The sequence below is a fragment of the Myripristis murdjan genome, chromosome 7 (genome assembly GCF_902150065.1).
Source record: "Myripristis murdjan chromosome 7, fMyrMur1.1, whole genome shotgun sequence".
Classification (NCBI taxonomy): domain Eukaryota; kingdom Metazoa; phylum Chordata; class Actinopteri; order Holocentriformes; family Holocentridae; genus Myripristis; species Myripristis murdjan.
The window spans coordinates 18,942,403-18,967,958 of record NC_043986.1 but is presented as its reverse complement, the minus strand read 5'-3'; the positions used below and the strand labels follow the sequence as shown (position 1 = coordinate 18,967,958).

The window sequence follows — 25,556 nt, the reverse complement described above, 5'->3', positions numbered from 1 at the left end:
CTTAACGCCTAAACCCAGAATGACGCGATAAGCGAGTCGTGCTTCCTTTACAGGCTGCCTCCTCTGCCCCTCTCTCTCTCTGCCCACTCTGCTGCTCACCAGCCCCGCTCCCGAATTATACTAGGCTACCAAATCTCACTGGCATTCTATAGATCTACAAATAGACTACTATAAAAATAACCGATTCGTTTAAGTTGGTTGGGTTGTTTTATTACGCGCAATTTCGGGGCATCTTCATGGACATGCAACTTGATGATTAAAAAAAAAAAAAAACTTGTTATAACTTAGGTTTCATCTGGCTTGTCTGGCTTATTCAGCTATGTTTTCTCTGGCTTATTCAAAAAGTAAGGCTCCCATCAATACACATAGTACACAACGCATTGAAAGTCAATTTATAAGACCTTAGAGGGGCGTCAAATCACCGAGTCCCTGCTTCACTATCATTTGCCATCACAAATCATCTGATGGAGGAATTACAGATGACTGGCAAGATGTTATAACTCGATGATAAATTAGGTCTCAGGACTTGTGATAAATTAGGTCAACAACTTCATTTAGTTTACACTGGTCCTGAATGCTCCCAGATATGATTTTTTTTGGATATGGTTTCCACGTGGACCTCTGGAATTTTTATTTTCTTTTTCATGGAATTCTACAAGATCAAATATAAACCAATTTAAATCAGTGTATAGCGAATGTCCATACATTGCTATATCCAGCTGGGATTACCACGGTCTCCTCTTTTTCTATTCAACATGGGGTACTTGATGAATCTCCGCCCCAGCGTGGTTCCGTTCATCTCAGGGTTAATGACAGGTCATCCTCCCACCTCCTGTGCTCCCTGGTCCCTGGGCTCTCAGATTAGTTCTGCAGATCCGGAGGGTTCCGTTTTGGGCACATACGGCACGGTAAGCACCGTGAAAGTGCTACCAGATGGGCACAACAGCACACCTTTCCGGTTTTTGACATTCACATCTATTCAACAGAGCTTTGCGCGCCTTGCCTCATAAATATTCAAGCACAACACATGCGCCCCTCTAAGAAATGCACGAACATGGTTCGAATTTCTGTCTCAGGATGAGTGTGCGTATATGTTAGCATCCCCTGAATAGAAATGAATGGTTTCTAGTAGGGAAATGACCTCAAACGTGTCAGTCTGGATGACTGCATAAATCTGCTTACAGAGGAGACAGATTGAGAAGTGTTATCTCTCCGAATACATGCAATAAAGCCGATGCTAAATCGTGTGCAATCGCTTGTGCCTATTTACTGTAGGTTCCTCTGGGGACAAAACTCTGGTTACGGCTCCCTCATCACCACTTGCCGCTGTTAGCTGGACTGATAAGTGCCCCCCGTGTTTACCTTGGCGCACAGCCATGCGCACCAAATCTGGCAGTGTGGAGGAGCAGGAAAGAGCTCCGATAAAGCGCGACATAATGACCCCCCCGCAACACACACATTGCACACACTACTATGACTGACCCACTACCAGGCTCATCTCTGTGCGTCCTTATGTTACTGTAGGGCGCGCGCGTGCTGTGTGTGTGTGTGTGTGTGAGAGAGAGAGAGAGAGAGAGAGAGAGAGAGCGAGCGTGAATGGGGGTGAAAGGTCTATCATGGCCTGTCCAGCATCAGATATCACTGGGGAGGTGTGTGAGTGCTACAGTTTGGTTACGGCCAGTCATACGTGAGGGAAGCTGTGAGTGAAAGAAAGACAGACAGGGAGGAATAGAAAATGATACAGAGTGAGAGAGAGAGAGAGAGAGAGAGAGAGAGAGAGAGAGAGTTGCGAAATGGAAGTGGTAGAGAGACGGGCCCTGACATGGATTGGGAAATTAGTTTGACACACGGTCTCCTCTGTGATTATAATGGAGACAGCGATTTCACTTTTGGCTTTGAGACTGTTGTTAAAGGGTCTTTTCACCCAGCCTGTTTCCTTCCTGATAGAGTGACACTTCCTTGCGTTCAGATCTCCACTCCCTACATAGCGGACCATCCACAATCACACAAACGCACACGCCCCATAAACGTCTGCTGCTATGGGTCGCAAGAGCAAGGACAAGGCAAAATATCTCCATCTAGTGGCTACATGGTTCAACTGCAAGGGAGGTGATTTGAACCAGTGTGTGCACTTACATGCAGGAGTTATTAAACACCATATGTGAATGTAAGAGGAAGCAGGAATTTATTAACACCCCACCCCCACCCCCACACATTAATTAAACTTCACATAAAAGAAATGAGGATGCCACATGGGTTAGTCAGGAATGCACTTTATTTATCCCACACTTAGAAAAGGACATCAGAAGGCACTGGAGTGGTTTAGCACACAAACCTACATCACAGAAGTCACTGCAACACCAAATTAGGGTTACAGGTCAGCTCAGTGTCATCTTGTCTGCTGCACTTTTGATGGCAAAACTGAAAAGACTCAATCGCTCTCCTGCCATTTTAATTACATGTGTGAGCTTAAGTGAATCACTTTTATCCACCTTCTGAGTTTCACTGAACTCATTTCATCAGTGTGGATTTTACTGCCAATCACTTAGGCAGAGATGACAATGATCCTGACCTGAGCCAACCCCTCATCTTTCAGAGGGCTGCTGTTGTAAGAGTGACAACCTCTGAAGTCTTTATCAAAGGTTTCTCAAGCCTCGTCCAGACCTACGATATATTATCTAGCAGTGTGCTAAAGTGCAGCTGTATAGTTCGGTTCAAATGATCTCACTATCTGTTATCTTGGAATCAGCTCCTCGGCATGAAATGCAGGGTGGACGACTCATGTTCTAGGTCATCTTGTGTCCTTGACTAGATGAGAGGGAGGATAAGACGGACTGGACGCTAAGCCAAGAACTGTACTTGAGGAAGCAAGGTTGAGAAACACACTTCTGAAGATTCTGAGTCAAGTTTGTTTTCAGATTGTGAATTCTCTGGCAGAGTTTTCCCTTCACAAGTTTTGTCTCCTGAAAAGATAAAGTCCTTGACATCCAGGTAGACACATTCATGACATCTCTCAAAAGAAGTGAGACTACCTGAGCCACCTCCCTGTTCTCCCCTCTCAGCTTGGACCCTCTGGGTGCTCGGGCATCCCTTGGGTAGACTAAGGTTTGGCACTGGGTGATTACACCACAGAGTAGTGTACTTGCAGAAAAAGAAGGACGCCCACAGAGATACTGAATACGCAGGGAGAGTGTCTGATGAATAGTACAACATCACATACAGGCAGTGTGCATTTGACTGGCATGGCAGTGGAGACGACTTGCACTGTAGATATGAGGCAGGAGCATTCCTGTTCCAACTGCAATTGAGCTGGATAAGCACCAGTGGTCTCTCTTTCCAAACCTGATCGGATTGAATATGGCGGGGTCAAAGCAGTTAACCTGGCAACTTGATTTTACCTGTACAATGGCCTTTGTAGATGTTTTTAGAAGCAACTTCAGTTTCTGTCTATTTAACTATTCTTAATGAAAACATGCAGGGTTGTTTGCATGTTGCAATATGGCAGATTCCATATTTGAAGATGGTAAGAGGTTCTTGGTGTGTGACGGTCCTACAGTCAGTGGTCCATCACAGCATTTCCTTCAAAGCTGGCCCTGTTCGCCTTCAATCCTTCACAATTTACTCCCCTACTTAACAGTTCATTCTCTTCTTTTACTTAAAAAAGAACATAAGAAGAAGGACATTATTTTTGCTAGTAGAAACAGTAAGGAAGCACAAGAAGTCTCTAGTCATCATGACGCTCAAAGTCATGGTCAGTCCTTTGTTTCTGAGGAAATGCAGAGCGGAAAAAGTTCTGTCTGATCAAATTTCATCACAGCAGGAGAGGAGCAAGTCCCAGGAAAGTTTTCAGCCATGTTTCAAATCTAGGCTAAGTAATAGTTATCTTCCTAAAGGCAATCAATCACATTATTTGCATGTCTCTACAAATAGACTGGGCCTTTGAGGTCAATCAGCAAACCAGTTTCCTGACTAAACTCCTCTCCGTGCAGAGTGAGAGGAGCATAATGCTACATGGTACTGAATAAAATAATGCAGAAAATAAAATAATATTAGAAATAATAACATACTGGATTAAACTCTAAAGATAAAACAGTATGACGCTGCATTCTGTGAGGGATAACAACACCATAGTTCATTTCCAAAATGTAAACACAGTCTCTTTTTTTTCTAAATGAAAGTCATGAGAATTCTGAACTTTGCTCTATCTCTTCCTTCATCTCTGTCTCGAGTCCAAATCCTGTCCAAATGTGCTTGGCCAATTGGATGAATTTTTCATCGCCCGGCCACACAGCCTGCCTGTTGGCGGTTACGTTCTTCAGGCTTCCTGCACACGACTGGAACTACAGGTACACCATCTGGTGTCACCAGTGCAACACGTGTCCACTTCAGGCTGGTCATCTGGGGGGCTGCAGTGCTCGGTGCGTATACCCCGAGAGTGCATCCCAGTTCCTCCAGAGAAAGGCTAGGAGGAGGATCAGAAGGAGGGTGGAGAGGGAACGTGAGCGGGTCTTCATCAGGGGGACCACACAATTTGCCACGGTAGAGACAAAGACCAGTAGAACAGCCATTAGGGCCAGCAGCACATTGATGAGTTTCCCCAGGAGGGTCCTGGCCGTAGCATTTTCCAGCCCCTCCAACTGGACGACCTGCTGTTGCTGCTGCTGCAGTTCCATCTTGGAGATCCGGGTCTGACATGCCTCCAAAGCCTCCTGCAGGGGGCACACAGGGTACAAAATCAGCCACCAAATTCACCTCATTCAGAAAAACCTGTTGACTGATAAAGAATAAGCCTGCAACAAACGGTATATGTCAAAGACCTTTACCACCCCCTGTTGCCAGTGAAGAGAAATGCACTAGAGTGGCAACTTAGGCAGTAAAATACAAGTCACACAGGTATACACATATGCAAATACACACACCTAACAGACTAAGACAAGGGTAATGTGGGTCATGACCAAAGAACTGCTCCTGTTTACAAAATGTGGAAATTCAGATGGACAGACTGGATTCTCTGTCTCGTCTTCCCCTGTTTACAGTGTAAACATGCACGATGACATAATACACTGAAGTGTCAAGAGGTTGTGTGCCCTCTTCATGCAGTACTTGGAAGTTTTACTTTAGATGTAACCCATGAGGTTATCATGTAGATTCATCTTTGCACATGAGATTTAACACAGTAATAAGCAAAAAAAGGCTGTGCTCCACTTAACATCATGCCTTGCAACACCTCTTGGAGGTTATAAAATCATTGCATAACTCTGAATCGGGTTGCTTATTGCTTTTATAATGATAATCTGCGAAGCAATATAGTTTTTGTGCAGTAATTTAGTGGCTGCTAAGCAACATATAAGTACCTGTGTGGTAGGTAAATGTCAGCACTAACTGACATTCAACTATTTAAATGCAATCACATGTGCCGTAAGCAAGTCTTTAACAACCTTGAGACTAAACAAATCAGAGCTAAGGACTAGAGCTATCCATTTTGTGAAAACACTTTGCTTCATATTCTTGAAGCCCTCATCATCTAAGGGCGGCCTTTCCATACCTCTCTACAAGGTAAGTATTTATGTTGATGATTTCTTGCCACAGCTGAGTTTTAAAACAATTCACTGTTAATGCATTTCCAAAAATGCACTGCATGCTTGTGAGTTTCAGTAGTTCCAGATGGGCAGACCTGGATGTCCCTGGCTCTTTCATAGGACTGGTAGGCGATCTTCTCCTCCATGCTAGCCAGCTCCTGTTTCAAGTTCAGGATCTCATTCTGGTGAAGCTCAGTCAGGTCATTTAGCTGCTCCTCCAGGCGCTCACACCTGAACACACACACACACACACACACACCAGAAAAAAAACACACGTGATAGTTTCAGGCATAATTAGCTTAGACAAAGAACAACATGCAGGCATTAGTAGCAACAGACCCTGAAGGTGTGTGGCCAAATGGCACCTGGCTCCACTGATGATTCACCCTGAGGAGATTAGGACACGCTTACTCATCTGCTGACCATGCTGACCAATCACAGAGAGTCAACAGTGTGACACTGGCCAATGGAGGACAATCAGCGGGAGGTACAAGGATCTATACTGCTATTTACAATTAGAAGGGCAATGCAGGCCAAGACCAGATATACCATTTGTATGTGAGTGCGTTTCCTTTTCCTTGTGAATCAAAACAAGGAGAATGCCTTCCATTTTAAGTACCATAAAGCATATAGGTGAAGGGGTGCGATGTGATATGAAAAATGTGTGAGATCGCACATGCATATGCAATTAAACACTGATATGATATTTTACTTACACTGCAACACATTTTCTCATAATAAAGCGAGAGCACAGACATGGATATGACCTCATTTGTTTATAATATCAACAGAGCTAAGAGAAATTGTTCTGGTCATGAGATGGCTGGGACAGTCAACAAGCTTTAGGCCATTTTTGGTCATGCTCAGTATGGACTTGGTCATTGAGAAAGTGCTCCCTTTATACAAGCAGGAGATATAAAGCACTATGACTCCTTTATGAAAGATTATCCCCAGCGGGTGTGCTGAAATGAGCTGTTTAGTGGCCCTTCTGCTGGCTATTATTTTGAGTATAGTGTAGTATAAGAGAACCAGAAATGAAAAGGGGAGCCTCGGATAAGGCAAATACAGATTTGTTTGGGTACCTTTACCACCTTATATCCCGTTTTTCCAAAAACATACAAAATACAAGGCTGTGAACAGTTACATGGGCAATCCAAAAACAACATGCTTCTCCAGCTCCAGAGTATATGATACTGGGACTTTAAGTGTGTAAGGTACCCAAATATCAGCAAAAATTGGCAGCTCCCTTCTCCTTTTTTTTGACTGCATTTCCGCCCACTCAGTGTGTCCCTTGTGTCCACACTATTCCAAAAACTGTACCTTGCCATGCCAGATGGACATTTTAGGGAGAAAAATGTTCATGTCTTACTTGTGAAACTGTTTCTCTAGCCCCCTTCCCTTTGTCCCTGTCTCAATCTTTTTACCCCCTTGTTAGGGCATTCACAAGGAATGTGAGTTATATTTTCTCAACAACTGTGGCCAAATGCCCAAAAGCACAATCACAGACAAAACAAAAACAAAGCTGCCAGAGGGAAGGCTCCATGAGTGCGAGACCGAAGGTGTGGAGCTTGGACGGGGCCTGAAATAACTGTGTTCGATGGGCACCTGTGGTTTGTGCAGGAGTTTCTGTCACTTGCTTCTTCATGCAACACTTACTTTAAATATAAACTGTTACCTCAAAACACTTCTGCTATTGCAGCACTTGTAGTACTGAGGCAAGATGCTGAACTCAGTTTACATTTTTGTCTAAATTTGAAAGTATGTTGTTAGGCAATAGGCAATAGTCCTGCTTGTTGACAGTAAAACAGAAAATAATCAGATTGCTGATGCAGTTATACATAATACATGTAATGGTAGAAAAACACTGAGACTAAATGGGAAAACAGCACACTTGCTTTGCTTGTTCAGGTAGATGAGAGCTGGGACAAAGTTTTTTTTTTTTTTTTTTTTTTTTTATCTTAGCAGTGATAAAAGAGTTCTTCAGCCAATAAGCAGGGTGAGTGTTACCTTGACAATATGCCACCAGATAACATGGCAATATAAATGGGCTAAGAATACTCAGTGCTGTGCTTCCAAATATAGTGGTTCTTCCTGGTACCACATTGGTTGACATTTAGGGGTTTTCTTGTGCTAAACTGGTTAAGCTTGTTTGTTTTCTCTGTCTCACTCATACACACACTCTCTCTCATTCTCTTTCAAACTCTCTCTCTTATAGATTTGTACCTGAAGCGTTCCTCCTGCAGGGCTTGCATAATAACAGTGTAGTCTCTCTGATAGTGACTCTTCAAGCCCTCCAGGCTTTCCTCCAGCCGTGCCTGGCCCTCCCTCAGCTCGTGCACTTCCTGCAGCAGCATGTCCAAGCTGGAGCTCTGGCTCCTTTCCAGGGTATTGCCCTTGGAGCTGGGGGGACCTCCCGGGGCCCCTGTGGTGCTGTTGGCCCCTGCTGAGCCTGATGTAGCACTAGAGCAGTCATCCTCACTCCCATACTTGGGACTGGACTGGAGGTGATGCCCCGCACTGCCCAGTGAGCGCCCACCAGCCCCTGTCACTGCTTCTTCCACTGAGGGGTCATCCAGAGAGTCTTTCAATGAGGGGATGTTGTCAGCACTGCCAAATTTGTTGCGGATCAGCGAAGCAATTTCCCGGGGTTTTGAAACGACGGCCCCAGCAGCGGAGTGAGTGGCCTGGGAGAAGCTGGAGAAGCCGCCCTTGACGCTGTCCACCACGCCCTCACTGAAGCCTGTGACTTTGGCCCCGACATCTTTCAGGCCTTGCTGCATGTCCCGCAGAACGTCCTTCGGCTGGCGTGGGATGCCATTGTGCTCCACCTCCCGCAGCTTACGGTGGTAGTGTTCCAGCTTCCTCTGTAGCTGCTGGATGGTCTGGGCTGATTTCTGGTTCTTCTTCTCAAAAACCTGGCAGCCGCAGAACAGGTTTCATTAGCATATGGAATACGATGGCACTGAATTAATCGACTCCGATATATTTAGCAAGGTCCCTCCCTACCTCTGGGCTCAGACAAAACTGATCAAACAGGTTCAGTGCTGATGCTCTAATTGAAGCATAAACAACCTGGATTTAATTTTCAGCTAAATCTACATGAGATATTAGGCCAATATTTCCAAAAACAGCAGTGCTCCCTCCTCCTACCTGCTTGATGCGTGTGCTTTGCTGCTTGTCAGCATTGTTGGCCAGTTTGAGGTATTCAGCGACGTTGTCATCCCGGGCTGTCTGCTCGATCTTGATCTGCTCTGTGAGTTTGAGGATTTTCTGCTGCAGCTGGGCGATGGCCTGCTTGGTGCGCTGGGGGTCTGGGGCGCCATCCTCACCTCCCGGGAATGAACCGTCTGCCCCACACGACACAGCCAGGGGGGTCTGGCCCAGCCCACTCACCTCCAGCCGATCGATCTGATGGTAAGGTGACAGGAAAGGAACACAAAGGGATTGGGGTGGGTAGGGGTTCAAAGAGGGCAGGAGTGGGATAGAAAGAGAAATACAGAGGCAGAGGTGGGGGGGTAAGGAAGAAAAATGTGTGAGTTGCATTGTGAGGGCATGGTCATTTTGCTGATGCACACTAAAAAGGGAGACTTCTCTTCTGCATTTCGGTAACTGGTCCTCTGTCAGTTGCGAAGGCCACTAACGGTCAATATCTCAAAAGAGGAACGGGCAATATTACAATTTTTTTTTTTACATCTAAGGGTTTCCAGAGAAGAGAAACCAGAAAAACAATTTGTTTGCAGTAATATGTTGTCCTGAGAATCACTACATAACTCAACACATCCAGGTATGACACCAGTGCTGTCCACAAATCTCTCTCCTGATTAAACAGGAAAGCAGAGGCCTCATCTCAGCCTCATCTCTATAATGAGGTCTATTAAGTGACAATATGGGACAAGACTGATGGAATATTGGATTTGTGTTTACAGCTGTTTTACAGATTAGGAATCCCTGTCTGTGGTGCTTTTTCAAACACTGTTTTTGTCAATAGCTCATAAAGCAATAAAAAAATAATAATAATCAGACACTATCTCAACTTGGAAGCTTGGGGACTTTCCAGATCTCCTTAGAACTGTGTGAAAAAATCAACCTGGGAAGATGAAACCATCCTCAATAAGAGAGATAACGCGTTTCATTTTCTCACACTTCTCAGCGAACAAAACAAAAGTGGATTAAAAATTTCTTCTCATCACTTAGCATGCTGTCAGAATCAGCAGGTGAATCTGATAGTGCACCCTGGTGACTTGGCACAGGCGGAGGGGCAAAACCTGAGAGCGGCGGACCAGGGAAAGAGTCAGAGGACAGAGATAAGTTACAGTGACCATGCACAGTGGCATCTACCAGCCACCAGCAGCTGTCATACACACATAGGAGCATTTACAATACCACAAATGTAAGCACCAGCCGCTCACCTACCTAGCGTGCGCAGCAGCATGACTAATAGATGACAGGCACCACCGTCAACAAAAGAAACCACATCGCATCCGGGAGAAACCCATTTAACCACATGGTCGTTATAACTTTTCCTGTCCAACCAAACTAATTAATAGTTAAACAAACCACTCAATCTAATACCTCGGTTTCAAAGCTCGTCTTCACGAAACAAGCGACCCAAAGGACGCAGAAGCGGCGCTCACCTTTCCATTCCTCAAACGGATAAACTGTTCCCAGTGCATTTTCTCCAAAGTGAACACCGACTGTGTATTTTCATCTGTCCTGCCGCCTTGGCTGTGAGTCCGTTAGAATGAGTCCCTCTCTGAGGCTGGACGTTTCGCCGGCGGGCTCTCTCTCTGTCTCTCTGTCTCTCTCTAACCTTGTTGTGAAAGTTGAGGCGCACCTGAAACTGTCCGGCCGGCTCAGCGCTCCGCCCCGCCCCGCTCCTCTGTCCCTCCCTGAAGCAAAGACCAGGGTGACGTAATGCTAAAAGCGAGAGCCGCGACCGGAGCCAGGGCAGCACGAGGCAGACGATCAGACGTCAATCATCCTCACTATGTGCAGAAATAGCTCCTCAGTCGGGGATTTTTTTTTTTTTTTGGCATCTGCTGAGACCATGATGTCATCCAGGCTCATCAAATATGTTGACTGCTAATGCTCATGTCGCTATAATTTCTACTTGTTTACATCAGGCTGCTTCCCTTATAACAGTTAATAATATTAACAAACAATGAAACAAGTGTCTTCTCACGACAGCTTAAAAAAAGTTTGCGAAGTGCTTATTAATCAGGACAAAAATGCCAAAGTAGACAGCACCAATGTTGCATATGAACACAATGGCAGTGAAAAAAAAAATCCCTTTTTGTCTTTATTCTTATTTTTAATTCAAATTGAATCAGTGGTTGAGTTACATACACACTCATGAGCTTTGAATGCTACTTTAAGCTCGTGGGTGTTATTCAATTTTCTTTTTAATGTGTGTGTGTGTGTGTGTGTGTGTGTGTGTGTGTGTGTGTGTGTGTGTGTGTGTGTGTGTGTGAAACTCAACAAGAGGTTATGGGGCCGCAATGTGAGATTGTCCCATCAACCCCCAGTCTCTCAGCCAATGGAGAGGATTACCACAGGGCAAGAAAAACCAGTCCAACATCCCCTTTAACACACACACACACGCACGCACGCACGCACGCACGCACGCACGCACACACAAACACACACACACACACACACACACACACACACACACACACACACACACACACACACACACACACACCTTAGCCAAGGGCACATTCCTCTGAGTGTAGAGAATAGGGTAACAATAGGGATTTGGCATGTCTCCCATTTTTAATTTTGGATAGTCAGGCTTTCAGACTAGGTGGGATTACATTGTGCTAATTTCTGTACAAGACCCACATGCATGACTCAATACATGTCAAATGTTGTTTACAGTAATGTGTAATCATCAGAAATCCAATTGCTGGGCAGCAAAAGCGATCCAGTGAGTCAGAGTAGAGATGGCATGATAGAATGGCATGTTGGCAGAGCAGGGAACTGAGAGGCGACGCTTCATAGCAGAACCCGGGTCTGTTCTCGGATATAAACACAGCTTTATTAATAGCCTTGTGTGCACAAAGGGAAGCATGAATGAGAGCCCTCAAATTATTACATGCCAGAGCCTCTTACATGTGGCCTGACTGAAACCAATAAAACCTCATCATATCCACTGAAGATCTTTATTTTTTATCTTTCAATATGCCCTCTACATTGCCAAAGAGCATGACCCAAATTAACAGAGGCAGTGCAAATGATCCACATAATCAGAAATGTGGCCTCTAAGTGAAGATAAAGAGGGCAAAGGAGCAAGCAGCTGATTGCTGTGAACGGGAGTGCCCTGCAATTCAGGGTAGATAGAGGCTCACCACTGTGATAAAGACGCTCAGAGACATACACACACTGGTACCAAATAATCCATGGCCTTTCATTGATCCAAAAATGTTCTGTCAGCAGAGTTCTTCAGTCATATAAAGTAAACCAACCCACACACTTAACACAGATCCTCAGTGAGGCTGGTCACTCAGGTGGAGTTTCTCAGGGTGTGCCCTCGACAGCAGGACTGATTTCCATTTATGTTAATGCTTCCAGAGACAGCTCAAATGTTCTCCGTCTTTATGGCAAGCGATGATCTCACTCTCCAACTGGTTCCCTTGGCGTATGACACTGTTATGTTACGAGACATCGCGCTGCAATGTTTCATTCCTAGTCCCTCTGATGTGTTCCAGTTATGGATATGAACGATCTGGAGTTTGCTTGTTGAGCCGTCCAGACAATCAGTGTCATCTGTGAGAGTTTGAGATTTTCTGTGACTAATCATGTGTGTAATTAAAGATGGTGAGCTGAAGGATTAGGCTAATTTCCCAGGGTTAATACAGCCAAACATGCCGATGCACTGAGCCACTGAAGCAATTAGGCAGCACATCACTGGAGCCTATGGAGCCTCATGAGGTGTATGTGTGCGTCTCCGTGCATGTGTGTGTGTTTGTGGGATGTGCATTGGGGCAGCAGGCTGTCTGATAACACTGTGATTACGCTTTATTTAAGACCCAGGGTGTACATCGACCTGCCCCCTTCACTATTGTTCTGTCATGCACATGCACACACGCACACACACACACACACACACACATTCCCTTTTCCCTCCATCCATGTCTGAGTCCCCAAACTGGGTCTCCCTGCCGGTTTGGGCCTGGTTGTGCAACATCCTCTGATCCAAGTAAAGCTGGTTAAAGATGTGAAAGGGCAAACCTGACTTACCCAGGATGCACCAGAGGCCTGGGAAAGGCCAGCCAAGTCCTAAATACACACACATATAGACACACACCTCACATATACAGACATTTCTAAAGCATTCCCTGACTGATGATATTAGATATGCATTACATATAATTAGACATACACACACCAAGAACAGCTTGTGCTCTCACACATACACCACAAATTCTTGCCTGTCCAATGTAGATCATATAGTAGGAAACAGAGGGGTGTTTTCATAAAGACCCTCTCCTTTCTTGTCTGCTCATCCCTTAAATCTCCTCAGGGCTGCAGACATCCTCCTCTCCTCTAAGTTTTGTTTAATGTGTTGGCTGTTTTGTCAGATAACTGAGGCGAGTTCAGGTTACGTTCATGTTGAGATGTTCTGACGGATGCAGACTGGCAACAGATGCAGCATTAAGCTTCTTGCCACACACTGATAGATATCTACACACCCTGACCAGGTCACACTGGAATCTGAATCTCTCAGGCCACTGCCTCTTGTTTAAAGATGCATGGATTTTATATCCTTGGCTTAAGGATTCTTACATGAAACCACCCCATTTCGTGTTATATTTTAGGCTTGTATTTGGTACACTTACACAATAGCCTTAGATTATGTAAAGTGAGCATTTATACAAGCCTTTTTGAGCCGTGGTTCTGATTGTTTTGCATATAAACACTTTGTTCTAAAACCCCCAGACTCTATCAAAGACCAATCTTGCCCTGTTTCTATTTTCTACTACACAGAAAGTCTATGTTCTCTGTAGTCAAGGTCAAGTGCTTGTGTGAATGTGAGTTATGCATGTGTGTGCGGGAGTAATTAAGAGACTTTTACCTTGTTAGTCACTATGCCTCTCATTCCCGCTGAGTGCTTGTGAGCTTCCTGTACTGTCAGCTTGAGTTTCTCCTGCAGCAGAGGTTTCACGTGCCAGTGTGCTACTGTCACCCTACAGGGATACTGTAACGTCCTGTTTTTTTTTTTTTTTTTTCCCCGGGAACTCTGCTCTGTGTGTTCTGCTCTGCTCCTCTCCCCTGATGATATCCCATTACAGGATTCTCAGAGGTGTTGAAAAGGTGAAGAGGTGTTATACCTCACTGTACATCCCTGTTTTAGTGGTCGCTGGCTGGACTTAGCTGGCTCTCCACTTTCTGGTCTACACGGTGCAAGATCCATGAGAAATGTGATCTTAGATCCATCCAGATGGTGCAAGTATTTAGCAGTGAGCCCAGAGCTGTGCATATGAAAATATTGGCTCTCTCGCAAGCTGTAAAAAATCATTGTCTTATTTGCATTTTGAAGCTGTCTCCTCTCCATTTAGCTCTCTCCCTCTCCTTCTCTGCCTTCGTCACTTACTTTGTGGTGGCCTAGAAACCAATCATCTCTGACTGACTGAACTTCACACTCCTGTTGTTGTTGTTTGATCTTTAACCCTGAAGTGTGTGGATCAGACAGTGACCCTGGTCATCACGTATCAAGATGACAGTGCTACGTAGTCCCAAAGTCTACTGTTAAATAGATAAAAACTTATCAGTTTGTGCCCGACTATAGAGTGCTTGGAATGGCATGGCTAGAGTATCATGCACACTGCAAAAAAAATCTCCATCTTAACAAGGCATTTAGTCTCATATTCAGTGTTAAAATGTTATCTTTCTTAAAACAAGTAAAAAAAAAGTCATCAGTGTGATGAGATAATCCCACTTGTTTCCAACAATAATCAACATGTTTCCAGAATTTTCTTGAATCAAATGTCTTGATACTAGTGGGCTGATCCGCCTTATTCTGCCATATCTATACTAGCTTCCACAAAGATTTTTAACACATGGGAAACTACAATGGAAAGAATGCAGATTTTTTTTTCACTAATTTGAAGAAAAACAGAGACTGAATAACTTGTTAAGAAGTGTTGTTGAAGTGTATGTCCATGAACTGTGTGCTTTCACATTTGTGTACTGAGGAGGTGTAATTCAGCTATTTTACATTACATGTTCAGATAAAGCGAGGGAGTTCAGTGAGCTCAGGTTATTTGAATTACGGCTGGAACATCAGCACATGTGACTGGTCCGTGTCAACTTATGATGACCTTATTAAATGAGTGAGAGCAGGATGTACACATTAGGTCTGAGGAGGGCTCAGCTGTGGGAGGATACTCTCCAGTGGGCAGAGGAGCTGGTATTCCCCTCTGTCTGCTAATGAAGGCACTGCCCTCCAGCCTCTCCTTCTCGCTCCCTTTTCCTTCTTATTTCTTTTCACTACCATTCCCCTTTTTATTTCCCCATGGTTTCAGTTCCCACCCGACCGTGCCAAATTAAGCAGCACTGATACTGACACAAAAGAGAAGTTTTTAATGGAAATCCGCTTTTTAGTTTCTTTAAGGAGATCCAATCTGGCAACAATGAGCCCTATTCACCGGCTATGCACAATTACATAACTCTGTGTGATGCTGGACAAGAGGCGGTTTACTCAACACATACAAACATGAATAAGCACACACCAACACAAAGTTGGACTAATAATCATGCAAAACACACAGACACGGACACACACTCATACACACAGCGCTGGAGCTCACCAGTAACTAACTTTGTGTGTGTTAAGGAATTCAGAGGGGCAGAGAAAAGCCTGTTATGTCCACTTCCAACAACAACAACAACAACAGCAACAACAAAAACCCACACACATCAACAGCTCAGCTCCAGGCTTGGAAAAAAAAAAACCTCTCTGTGGCTTTTCTGGGTCCAACCATCACAACAAAGGCTTTCAGTCGCTGTGATGTCACGACAAAATCCTGTTCAAGCCTGCGGATTGGTGTCCCACCTGATTTCACAGCGTCTGAGAATCTGAAACGGCTTTTACAGTTTCCACACAGTGTTTTGTATTTAGCTGCAACACACAAGACACGTCACAGAGTCACTTCTGACAGGCAAGCAGTGTTGTATCATCGACCACTGTGCAAGTTTCATGGCAAAAACGAGTTACTTATTGTGCACTCATGTACAAGAATAAACCTCACAACATAAACATTCGACTACTGATGGGCATGAAAACACACACACACACACATACATATATACATACAGACACACATACATGCACGTGCACACATGCACACTGTATACAGGTGGAGACTCACGGTGGTGGGGGTGGGAGGTGGAGAGGAGTCAGCAGTTACCAGGTTGAGGATGACCTCCATGGCGGGGAGACGCATGTGCTCTGCTCAGTCTGGACCTCGCCTCTCTGTCTGTCTGTCTATCTATCTGTCTGTCTCTCTGTGTGTCCCTCGGGTGACAACCACAGCCAGGGAAGAAGGGACAAACATGGCCCTGCGAGACCACTCATCACTTGGGACACGCTCCAAAACAAAGTCCACTTGGCTCCAAGTCCACTGGACAAAGGATCCACTTCACCACAAGTCCAGGGGGCAGAGACTAGGAATTAGTGCCATTTTGACTGAATATCCAAAATCCATAAAGTGCTCAGTCCTTCCAGCGCTGAATTGTGACTATTGATAGTGCAGAGTCTTAAGATTTAATTTGTACTGCTGCTGCCAGCCCAAGAGTTACACATAGCAGATGCTCCTCGGAGCCCATGACCACTCCTAACTGCAAACACGCGCTCTGCAGCACACAGCATATAGAGTGCACAAACACACACACACACACGCACACAGAAACACACATGTGCTTCGGAAAGCACAGCTCCCACAGAGAGGGTGTGCTGGTGGGAGGGCGAGGAGTCCTCTGGAACGAAGGGTCAGTCTGATGCAGACGTGGGGTGACAAGAGCCGAGACGGTTAATCAGATGAAGAGTCGCAGGGTTGGATGGACGCGGGGTGGAGAGAGGGAAGAGTTGACCGCGGAGTTAACTGTTCAAAGAGTCCGTCGGGCATAAAATCCACCGAGGGAGAGAAGAGAGGCAGGCACCCAGAGGACGGATGTGAGGGGAGCGAGGGAGCAGACAGGAAAAAAGAGCCCACCAGGAGCTGTCACTGAGAGAGAGCAAGCGTGTGTGTATGTGTGTGTGTGTGAGAGAGAGAGGCAGCAGAGGAGAGAGGGGTTGTGAGAGAGCTTAGGGAAGGGGAGAGGAGGGGGGGCTTTTCTTCTGTTGGAGTTTCTAGGCCAGCTCAACTCCACAACAGTAACTAGCTGAGGCAGAAAGAACTCGTGAAGGGAGAAAAGTCCTCCTTTCCCTCCTTTCAATTATCGCACACAGTTTGATTGTCACAGCCAATCAGCTTCTTGAGTCATCATGCTGTAATGAATCACCTTCCACAGCCTGTGTGCGCTAAACAAATGGGGCTGGACAAATTACCTCCCCTGACCAATCTTGCATCATTTCCTGAATGGGCCGATCAATGATCTTGTGCCTAAACTAACTACTGTCTAGACTTCACATCCACCCTCCAAGTCAGTGTTAAATGCCCACCCAGTAGCCGTCTATCAACAAGTGTTTGCCATTGATGGATGTAATATGAAATCTACAGATCTAAAGAACTGGAACAGTTTCAATTACAGCCGGAAACCGACTGCTTTCACTCAAGGATAAAACCCTTTTCGGATTACGCAGTCATATGATGTTACAAAGCCGCAATTCAGAATTGCAAACACGCACACACATGCATATGGTGCAACTGCTTTACTGTTTAAAGAAGGTGTTTCGAAAACAAAACAGCTGGTGGCAGCTAAGAAGATTTTACTTTGCCAACACTGCATTGCAATCTTACAGGAACGTTTTAGTGACTGTTTTTTGGTAGACTGCAAAATTACACATCAGAGGAAAATGCGAACGTGAAAGAACTGAGTGCACTGGCTGCTCACAGGGGCTATAAGATGTAGCCTAGAAAAGATCGAAATCCAATTGACAAGATATTACAAGAAAGTCTTCACATTCAAACTGTCATGCAAACACCACTTATAAGCTTGGATGCATTGCTCCACTGGGTTTCACAACACAATCGTGGTGTTTTCAGTCTTCTCTTCCAGCAGTGTAAGGACCAATTAGGGAGAAAAAGCAATGCAGGCACGTAGGGGGTAAGGCAGGACAAGGGCTACCAAAGACTTTTGCACAGAAGCTGAGAGGAGGGAGGGAGAGAGGGGGGAATGAATACATGCTTTAATGAGCGACTAAGAGCAGGAGGAGTTAGGGGACCGAGAGAGAGGGGATAAGATTTAGGGAAAAGGCTGCTTATATAAGAACAAACCTCACTTGCTCAGAGGGTAGCGCAAGTGTGTAAAATGAACGTTTGATTCCAGTATTGAGTCAGAGGCACATGGCAGCTTCAGTGGTTGTAAGTGAATCCTCTGCCTTAACCATTACTAAAAAGAAACAGTCAGCGACTGTGAGGCTGCATATCACTTGAGTCACTATTTCATTTATCGGTCTCCACTGGCATGGCCTCTTTTCACTAAGCCCTTTAAAGTAAATTTCACTGTTATGAACGAATGTGTTATCTCATCATTCAAACAAATGAGTTGCCCTGTCATACACTCTCCTTACAAATAACTGAGCAGGTGTTCGGTCTTTTAGGGGAAGTCTACAGCGGATATTTTACCCCAACAGGTTTTCTAGGTGCTTTCAGAGGTGAGTGTGTGACATTTTTTCTCTGTGATCTCAGTGTCGTTCCAGCCCTTCCGCTAAGTTTCCTGTGGTGCTATGTGGAGCCCAGCAGAGCTCCTGTCAGTCTGGGAATACCAAAGTCTTCAGCATGACTCAGGGCTTCTTAAGAATGTCCATAGTAACATGCCTAACCAACAATCCCCAAATAGCACAGTGGCTCCGCAATGACAGATTCACAGACGGGGGCAGATATTCGTCCTGACTAGCACTTCACTTGCAAGAGAAAAGATAAGATCATCTGTGATCTGTATCTTAGGAGTGAACTGAGGCATAAGTTAATGTTAGCTACTGAGACACAAATCATGATGGAAGTCACACTTGACTGAAATCGAGCTGTCTGTCTGTCAAATCTGATATCTCAGGTGATATCTCAGAACCGCCAGTGTGGTTTTTGTGAAAGCTGGAGGGATGATGCATTTTGGCTCTGTGCTCTCGGATTTAAATTTTTTAACTGAATGGCTTGATGGAGGTGCTATTATTCAATGTGAATATTTCAAAATTTAAAAGGCCTTAGCTCTTTTAAAACTTGCCACACAAATCCAGCTGCCTTTGTAAATTATTCTGATTGGGCTAATGGTGGCACTATAGCTATAGATCATGTTTTTTTTTTTTTTTTTTTTTTAAACTCAAACGTAAAATTTCAGACACTCATAGTCTGGTATTAATGAGACTTTGAGAAATGATATCTTTCATTCCGACTTACCCAAGTGATGCATGCATCATTTATAGGGTGTTTATTTACTTACACTCTTCACTATCAGCAGCAGAATGAAAAACAGTCTGGCCAAGCTGCCCTATGCCTTTGGACTTCCAGTTTTACTGGATGGAAAGAATTTAGGGGTTTCTGTTTCTGCTTCCTCCCATCCTGAGGAATATATTTCTCAAGGGAAAGAATAAAGGGAAAAGCCAACTGGTCAGCAAAATACTGACCTCTTGGAGGAAACATTCAATAAAACTATCAAAGAGATTGGAATGATTAACAAGTTTCACTTTCCTGTTCAAATTCAGATGGACAACTGTCCTCTCATTTGAGAGACCAATGGGTCTCTAGGCAGGTTAGGTGGGTGTTATTAGCTCCTGCTTTTTCCATGGTAATAAGGAGCCTTCTTCGAGGCTTTCCACTCTGCACAGAGGGGAAATCCTGGGAACGAGGTTAAGCCATATGGAACAATGTCAGACTGAGGCAAAGGTGATGTCTGAGCTGTGTCCCTGACCTACAACATGTAGAGTAGTGTTGTGCTGTACCATTTTTTAAACTACATTTACAACCCTGACATGACTGTATGTGTGTGTGTGTGTGTGTGTCACTGTCTGGAATATTCATGCAAAAGAGGTCAGTGAAAAAAGTGCTATAATTCCACCTGAAGCTTCTTGTTGCTATAAGCCTTTGTGGCGTCTCACTTAATGGGTTTGAGAGAGATTTGCCTTGCAGACAAAACAGTGACCCATTTGGAGAAATGCACTCATTACACAGTTTCTCCCTCTTCTACACACAACCACACACTCACACATTTGTCAAGAGGATGTGGTCAGTTACCCTGGTGCTATGTGCGACCCATCCAGAGCAGCACATACTTCGTGTTACGGTGACGTCCCCACTTGTGTTTTTGACTTTCCCACTGATATTCTCTTATGGTGCAAGCTTGACAACAGAAGTCTACTGTATATTTCCAAAAGTTGATGCTCCGAGAGATGAAGCAACATATGAATGCACGGAGACAGAGTGTGTGGAGAGGTTTCCTCAGACAGGGGACAGAGTCATCAGGACAACCTAACACTTGGAGGACGGAGCCTCGTGCCGAACAGAGGCCAGGTCGGCTGGAAAGTTCTGGAAGAATCCAAATGAGACAGAGAGGGACACAGCAGAGAAAGGTCCAGAGATGAGTGGAGCAAGAGAGAGACACAGATCATAACAAAGAAAAAGAGCAGGGTGTGGATTTTACTGTGAATTTGAGAGCGATGAAGACCGTCAAAAGATGAGGAGGGATGAGCATGGAAAACAAAGACGGACAAAGAGGCTGAGCTGGGGACAGAGGCAACAGACGAGACAAAACAATCAAGTGAAAAACCAAAAGAGAAACAAGGTGAAAGGATCCAACATAATTCCCATATCTTCCTCCATGCCAATATATTTTATGAGGGTACGTGGTAAAGACATGGTTTAATCGCTTAAAATATGAGTGCATGAAAAGTCACATTTTTGATACCTCATGTGAAACACATTTTACACTTACATTGTATTCATATTTATGACCTCTGAATGGAACTCACGAGGAAAGCAGCATTTTTCTTGTCAACTTTATGAGCAGTCACGACATGAATGAGCTTATGAACAACATATAGAAAACACTAAAATAGAAAATTCTAAATAAAAAGGGTGCATCATAACATTTAGCCGGGTAATTATGAAGTTGAAAACATTGTCTTGCAGGAGATTTCCATTATTTCTTTTGCCTCTAAATTTAAGGTAGTGATTGCTCTTCTGCTCCTCTGCTGATACTCTAAACTCAAAGCAAAGGCAGTTTGATGCTTCACTTAATGACTTAGTGCACATTAAGTTACTACCTTTGGGGCATGACCTAAGCATTATTATAACAAGCCTTACCTATGTGATTTACCTTATAAAACACATGTAGGAACTGGTTAGCTCATCAAGTATTTGCCATCAAGCAGTTATTCTTTGATGCAGGGCCAGGATGCTTTGCCTGTTATAGCATCGTGGCTATGTTTACACTTCATGTTTCATTGACTCCAGTTTCACGGTACACTTGTCTTTTTGTTATTTCATCACACCAGGATTCATTAGGTGACGACCAGAAATCTGCATGTATATGAATATAATACAACCAGAATGACCATACAAGTAACAGTAAGTAAACTGCTGGACGGGTTGATAAGGAATCTCCAAAAGAGCAGACACGTGTCAGCCATTCTCATGTGAATGTACGACATGATCTTTAGAGACAGATATCAAAAATCGTATCAAAATGTCAACTGTCACCTCAACAAGAGACATTTTTTGTGGTTCTGACAACACCAGACTGTACTGAATGAGAACCCTGGAAACTAGAAAATGAGAGTTTGCTCATAAATCTTCACGTTTATAAAAACATTTGGAAGTCGTTATGCTTGTAATATGATTTGTATTTTGTTTAATTCGGATGCAGTCCAGGCACAAAGTACATGCAAATATAATGCTATGAGATGAAGTGGGAGAGAACAAATCTAAATAAATAAAGGCAAAAGAGATAACCTTTTAGGCTAAGTGTGGACATATGTTTATCCCACAAAAGCTGATCTTCAGAATTAATTCTCAAGAATAACGGCAAAATGACAAGCGGAGCTATAGTCATTGTGGTATTGCGCCAGCCCTAATCACCAAAGTCCCCTCCAAGTGATTACGGGTTATGATGGTGTGTGTTGTAGTGTGGTTTGGGAGTGTGAGAGGTTATGTAAAGGCAGAAGAGCGAGGGCTTTGTCTGCTCAGACTGGGGGTAATTCAAGCCTCTGAGAGGAGAGAGCCAGGCTCGGGGCACTGGCCCCCCTGAACAATACCTTCCCCATAAAGAGATGCTCCCTGTCCAGCTCTGGCTGTCCAGCCTCCCTAGTCCAACTTCTGTCTAACAAATGCAGTTACATAAACCACTGGGCACTTCAGACACAGAAGCCATTATGACTGGAGAGGTCAGAGAGCGTAAAGGGTCCTCTGAGCCAACTCAAACATTGGCATCGACAAGAGCCAAGTAGGAAGATAAATGAAACAAAGGACAATAACAACAACTCAAACTATTATGAGAGCTCAGTCTCATTCCATGTCTGATGGCAGATAACGATGAATAGCAGCTGGCAGCCTTCTGGAAGCCAGGCAACTTAGGTGCCAATCACTGACAGCCACATCCATGTGGGCCGCTGAAACAAGCTCTGTGTTTAAGGAAAACACATACACAGTACAGGTGTATTGTCAGTGATCCCCAAGAGTGACTCTGCATAAGAGCATGATGGTGTGCATCTGTGCAGGCACTCACGCCACCCTAATGTGTCTGTCTGTTTGTGTAGATATACTGCACATTTATGAGGGTGTGTATATTATTTAGATCTTGTATGGGACATGTAGTACACCTGTTAGAGGGCATGCCTATGTATGTTGTATGTGTGGACAGAAGACCTTCTTGAACAGCACATGCACTTAGTAATACACTTTTGTGTTTTTCCATTCCATGTATGAGCAAAAATGTGTGCATACATATGAAAGTAATGACAATAACTTTGTTTGGTGTGATATTTTCCATGCAATTATAAAAGAATGAGGGTACAGGGTTCACACTAGATTCTTTTAAAGGTGCATTCTGCAAAATTTCCAAAGGGGTGAGTGAAGTGAGAACCCTGTAGACTCAATTGACAAATGGGGACTAACACCATTACATAATGGTTGAGTCTACATGGTTGTCATCGCCAGGCCAACTCACTGATATAATTCCCCCTTTTCCCCATACTTATTCTACATTTTTGTCAGCTGAATCTAAATGGTCCTCACTAACATTGATCATCTGCAATTTAAAATGTAGGGAAGTACAATACTCAAGCAAAAATTAACCCTTCAGTGAAAGTATGTAGTTAGTAAGTATTAGTTAAAGTATGTAATGTAATTAGTTACTTCCACCTCTGGCAGGCAGTGTGTATACGTGGGGGGAGACAGTGTGTGTCTGCCGGTGGTGGTCAGTATTTTTTTGGAGCTGCTCCTGTTTATATTCAGCACATCCTGGTTACGCAACTTGGAGACGGAGAGGCCACTGGCCCAAAATGCAGAGTCTGTCTGGATGCTGTACAATACACAGTGTACCATGGGGCAGTATGCTGGCCCAAACACACTGCCAGCCTATTCATAGGCAGGAAGATGCAGAATCCAGGACAATCAGTTCTGGCCTTTTGGCCTTGAGAGATTGTTTAATCTGGCCCTTTCTCAAGACCCCTCACCAGCATTCTCCATCTCAAACGCCTGCCATCTCTGTGGCCCAAAGTTAACCTCACTACCCACTTCATAATAGACTTAATAGTTGCTCTGGGACAGGGCTAATGTGAGCAAACAACTCTGTGAATTTAACCACCAGGAAGCAGAGGTTTTCATAACACTAGGAGAGACAATGAGGGATAAGCACTGCACAAATACCATAAGGCATCACTAATGGAAAGTTTCCATCAGTGTTTGATAGTTATTATCTAATTAAAATCTTTGGTGGTGGGGGATTCTCTCATTATCTCCTGTGGTTATCCGTGAGTCATGGTAATAATGGTGCCTGTCATATCTGCTGCAGCTAACCTCTGAAACAAATCCAATAATTCCCCTTTCATCTGCGACTAGTTACCTGGGACATACACAAGTTAACTGTCTTCGTGTGAAAGGCTCAGTCCCACAAAACAAGCCCGAGACCTTTGGACAGACCACTACACAGACCACTAGGGGGAGCTAGAACACAAACTATACTGTACAGCACCTGTCATAGAACAATAGTTTCTGTCAATGGTCTGTTTGTTTGACCACTGCTATTTCCTGACATGTTCCCTGTCAATATCCCTTCTCTATTATTGCATTCTCCTCTGATGACAGATTCAATACACAGCCCAAACCATTTACGTAATTTTACCTGAACATCATATCATATCACATAAGTGCCTGCAGGCTAATATCTCTGTAAGAGAGAACGGGAGGTTATGTCAAAGGTATGAGCAGTAGAAATTACAAAGATGAGTGCAACTCAAACCCTAGTTATATAATATGCCAAGGCGGGACAGTATGTGAAGACATTTATGCAAAAAAAAAAAAAAAAAAAAGGGGGAGTCAAGGGCAGACAGTGTTAGATAATGTCACCTCTGTCTTCATCAGTGACATGAATGTGGAGAAAAAGCATCTGTAGCCAGACCTATTTGAGCTGGGAAGAAAAATCTTCAACCAACAACATCTGCTTAGTGAGGACAGTCGCACTGTGCTGCTTGACTGGACTGCAGCTCATTTCCTACTGGGAAAATCAGATACTCTGATAGGTGGGAACAGAGAAAATGGAGGGTTCCTATTGGTTGATACTCAAGAGTATGACAGGTCTGATTCAGGTTATTGGTCAAGAGAAAATATGATGATTCCTTGGGGGATATGACCAGATTTGAATTTTGTATGTGTGTGTGACTGACAGTGTGTATTTTAAGTGGGTCAGTGGAGCAGAGCTGAGCTCAGCAATCTATAGTCTCATCTATTATTCATCAGACTCACACTAAATTATATAGACTGAGCAGGGAGTGGCACAGACACGGAGTTACCCACCCTTGGTCTGTCCCCTTGTTTCCCCCTCTCTCCCTTTCTTTCAGCAAGAGCAATTTTCTTCTTAAAACAACCTGCAGGTGACTCACGGTCACAATGAGACAACGAAACAGATCGCTGTTCAGGTCAGAAAGATGCACTGTAATGTATTTTGATACCACTGGTCAAGGAGGTCGTCTTCACACTAGTGCTGAACGATAAATCACATTTTCGTTATTTTATAATTATCCAGATATGAAAATGCGCAATAAACACGTTGCAAAATACTGCCTGAAACGTGATGAGCAAGAAAACTCAGCATCTTTACACATGCTATGCATTCACACTTATGTCATATCATTATATCATGTCCACAGACAGACCAGGAAATTGATATCAAACTCATCGCTGTGCGTCCAGTATGGAGAAAGCTACAGGCTACATGCTAACCTTGCTAACACAATGAATGGCAGCGGGTGGGGACAGCTAGCCTAGACCCTGTCAAATCTGCAAGGAACATGATCTCTTGTCACCAAAACGTTATAATTTAATAGTTATTTAAACAATACATTTTATGTGTGACAATCAAAAATGAAGACATAAAAACAACAGCCTGGTTTGGAAACATCATGGCTTTGTGTGCATGTGTGCAGAGGGCTCTGCTCTTCTTCTTGCTCCAATATCTCCAGCAACAAAGTCCAGCTTACTCAGTCTCATGCTTAACTTGCACTGTTGGCGCATAATGCTTTTTATCATGTGTGATTTTGAAGCTAATGACAAGGATGAATTTTTCATTACAGACACAGATCAAGGGCAGCACCATTATTTGTAT

At 44.1% G+C, this 25,556-nt stretch overlaps 1 protein-coding gene across 8 annotated transcripts in view; it reads right to left on the bottom strand.

The window, feature by feature from the left end:
• Positions 1 to 2,257: 2,257 nt before the first annotated feature.
• Positions 2,258 to 25,556, bottom strand: part of tmcc1a (transmembrane and coiled-coil domain family 1a) — a 45,972-nt gene continuing 22,673 nt past the window's right edge. For 6 of the 8 annotated variants that reach the window (XM_030055755.1, XM_030055754.1, XM_030055757.1 and 3 more), the window contains 4 exons: positions 8,730 to 8,987; positions 7,803 to 8,494; positions 5,675 to 5,810; positions 2,258 to 4,709 (listed from right to left, as the gene is read on the bottom strand). In XM_030055755.1, coding sequence (XP_029911615.1) covers positions 4,395 to 4,709; positions 5,675 to 5,810; positions 7,803 to 8,494; positions 8,730 to 8,987 — 1,401 coding nt within the window. In that variant the 3' untranslated portion in view covers positions 2,258 to 4,394. Of the gene's footprint in view, positions 4,710 to 5,674; positions 5,811 to 7,802; positions 8,495 to 8,729; positions 8,988 to 10,213; positions 10,363 to 15,952; positions 16,929 to 25,556 lie in introns of those variants that run through there. The other 2 variants (XM_030055759.1, XM_030055760.1) reach the window with 2 other exon arrangements.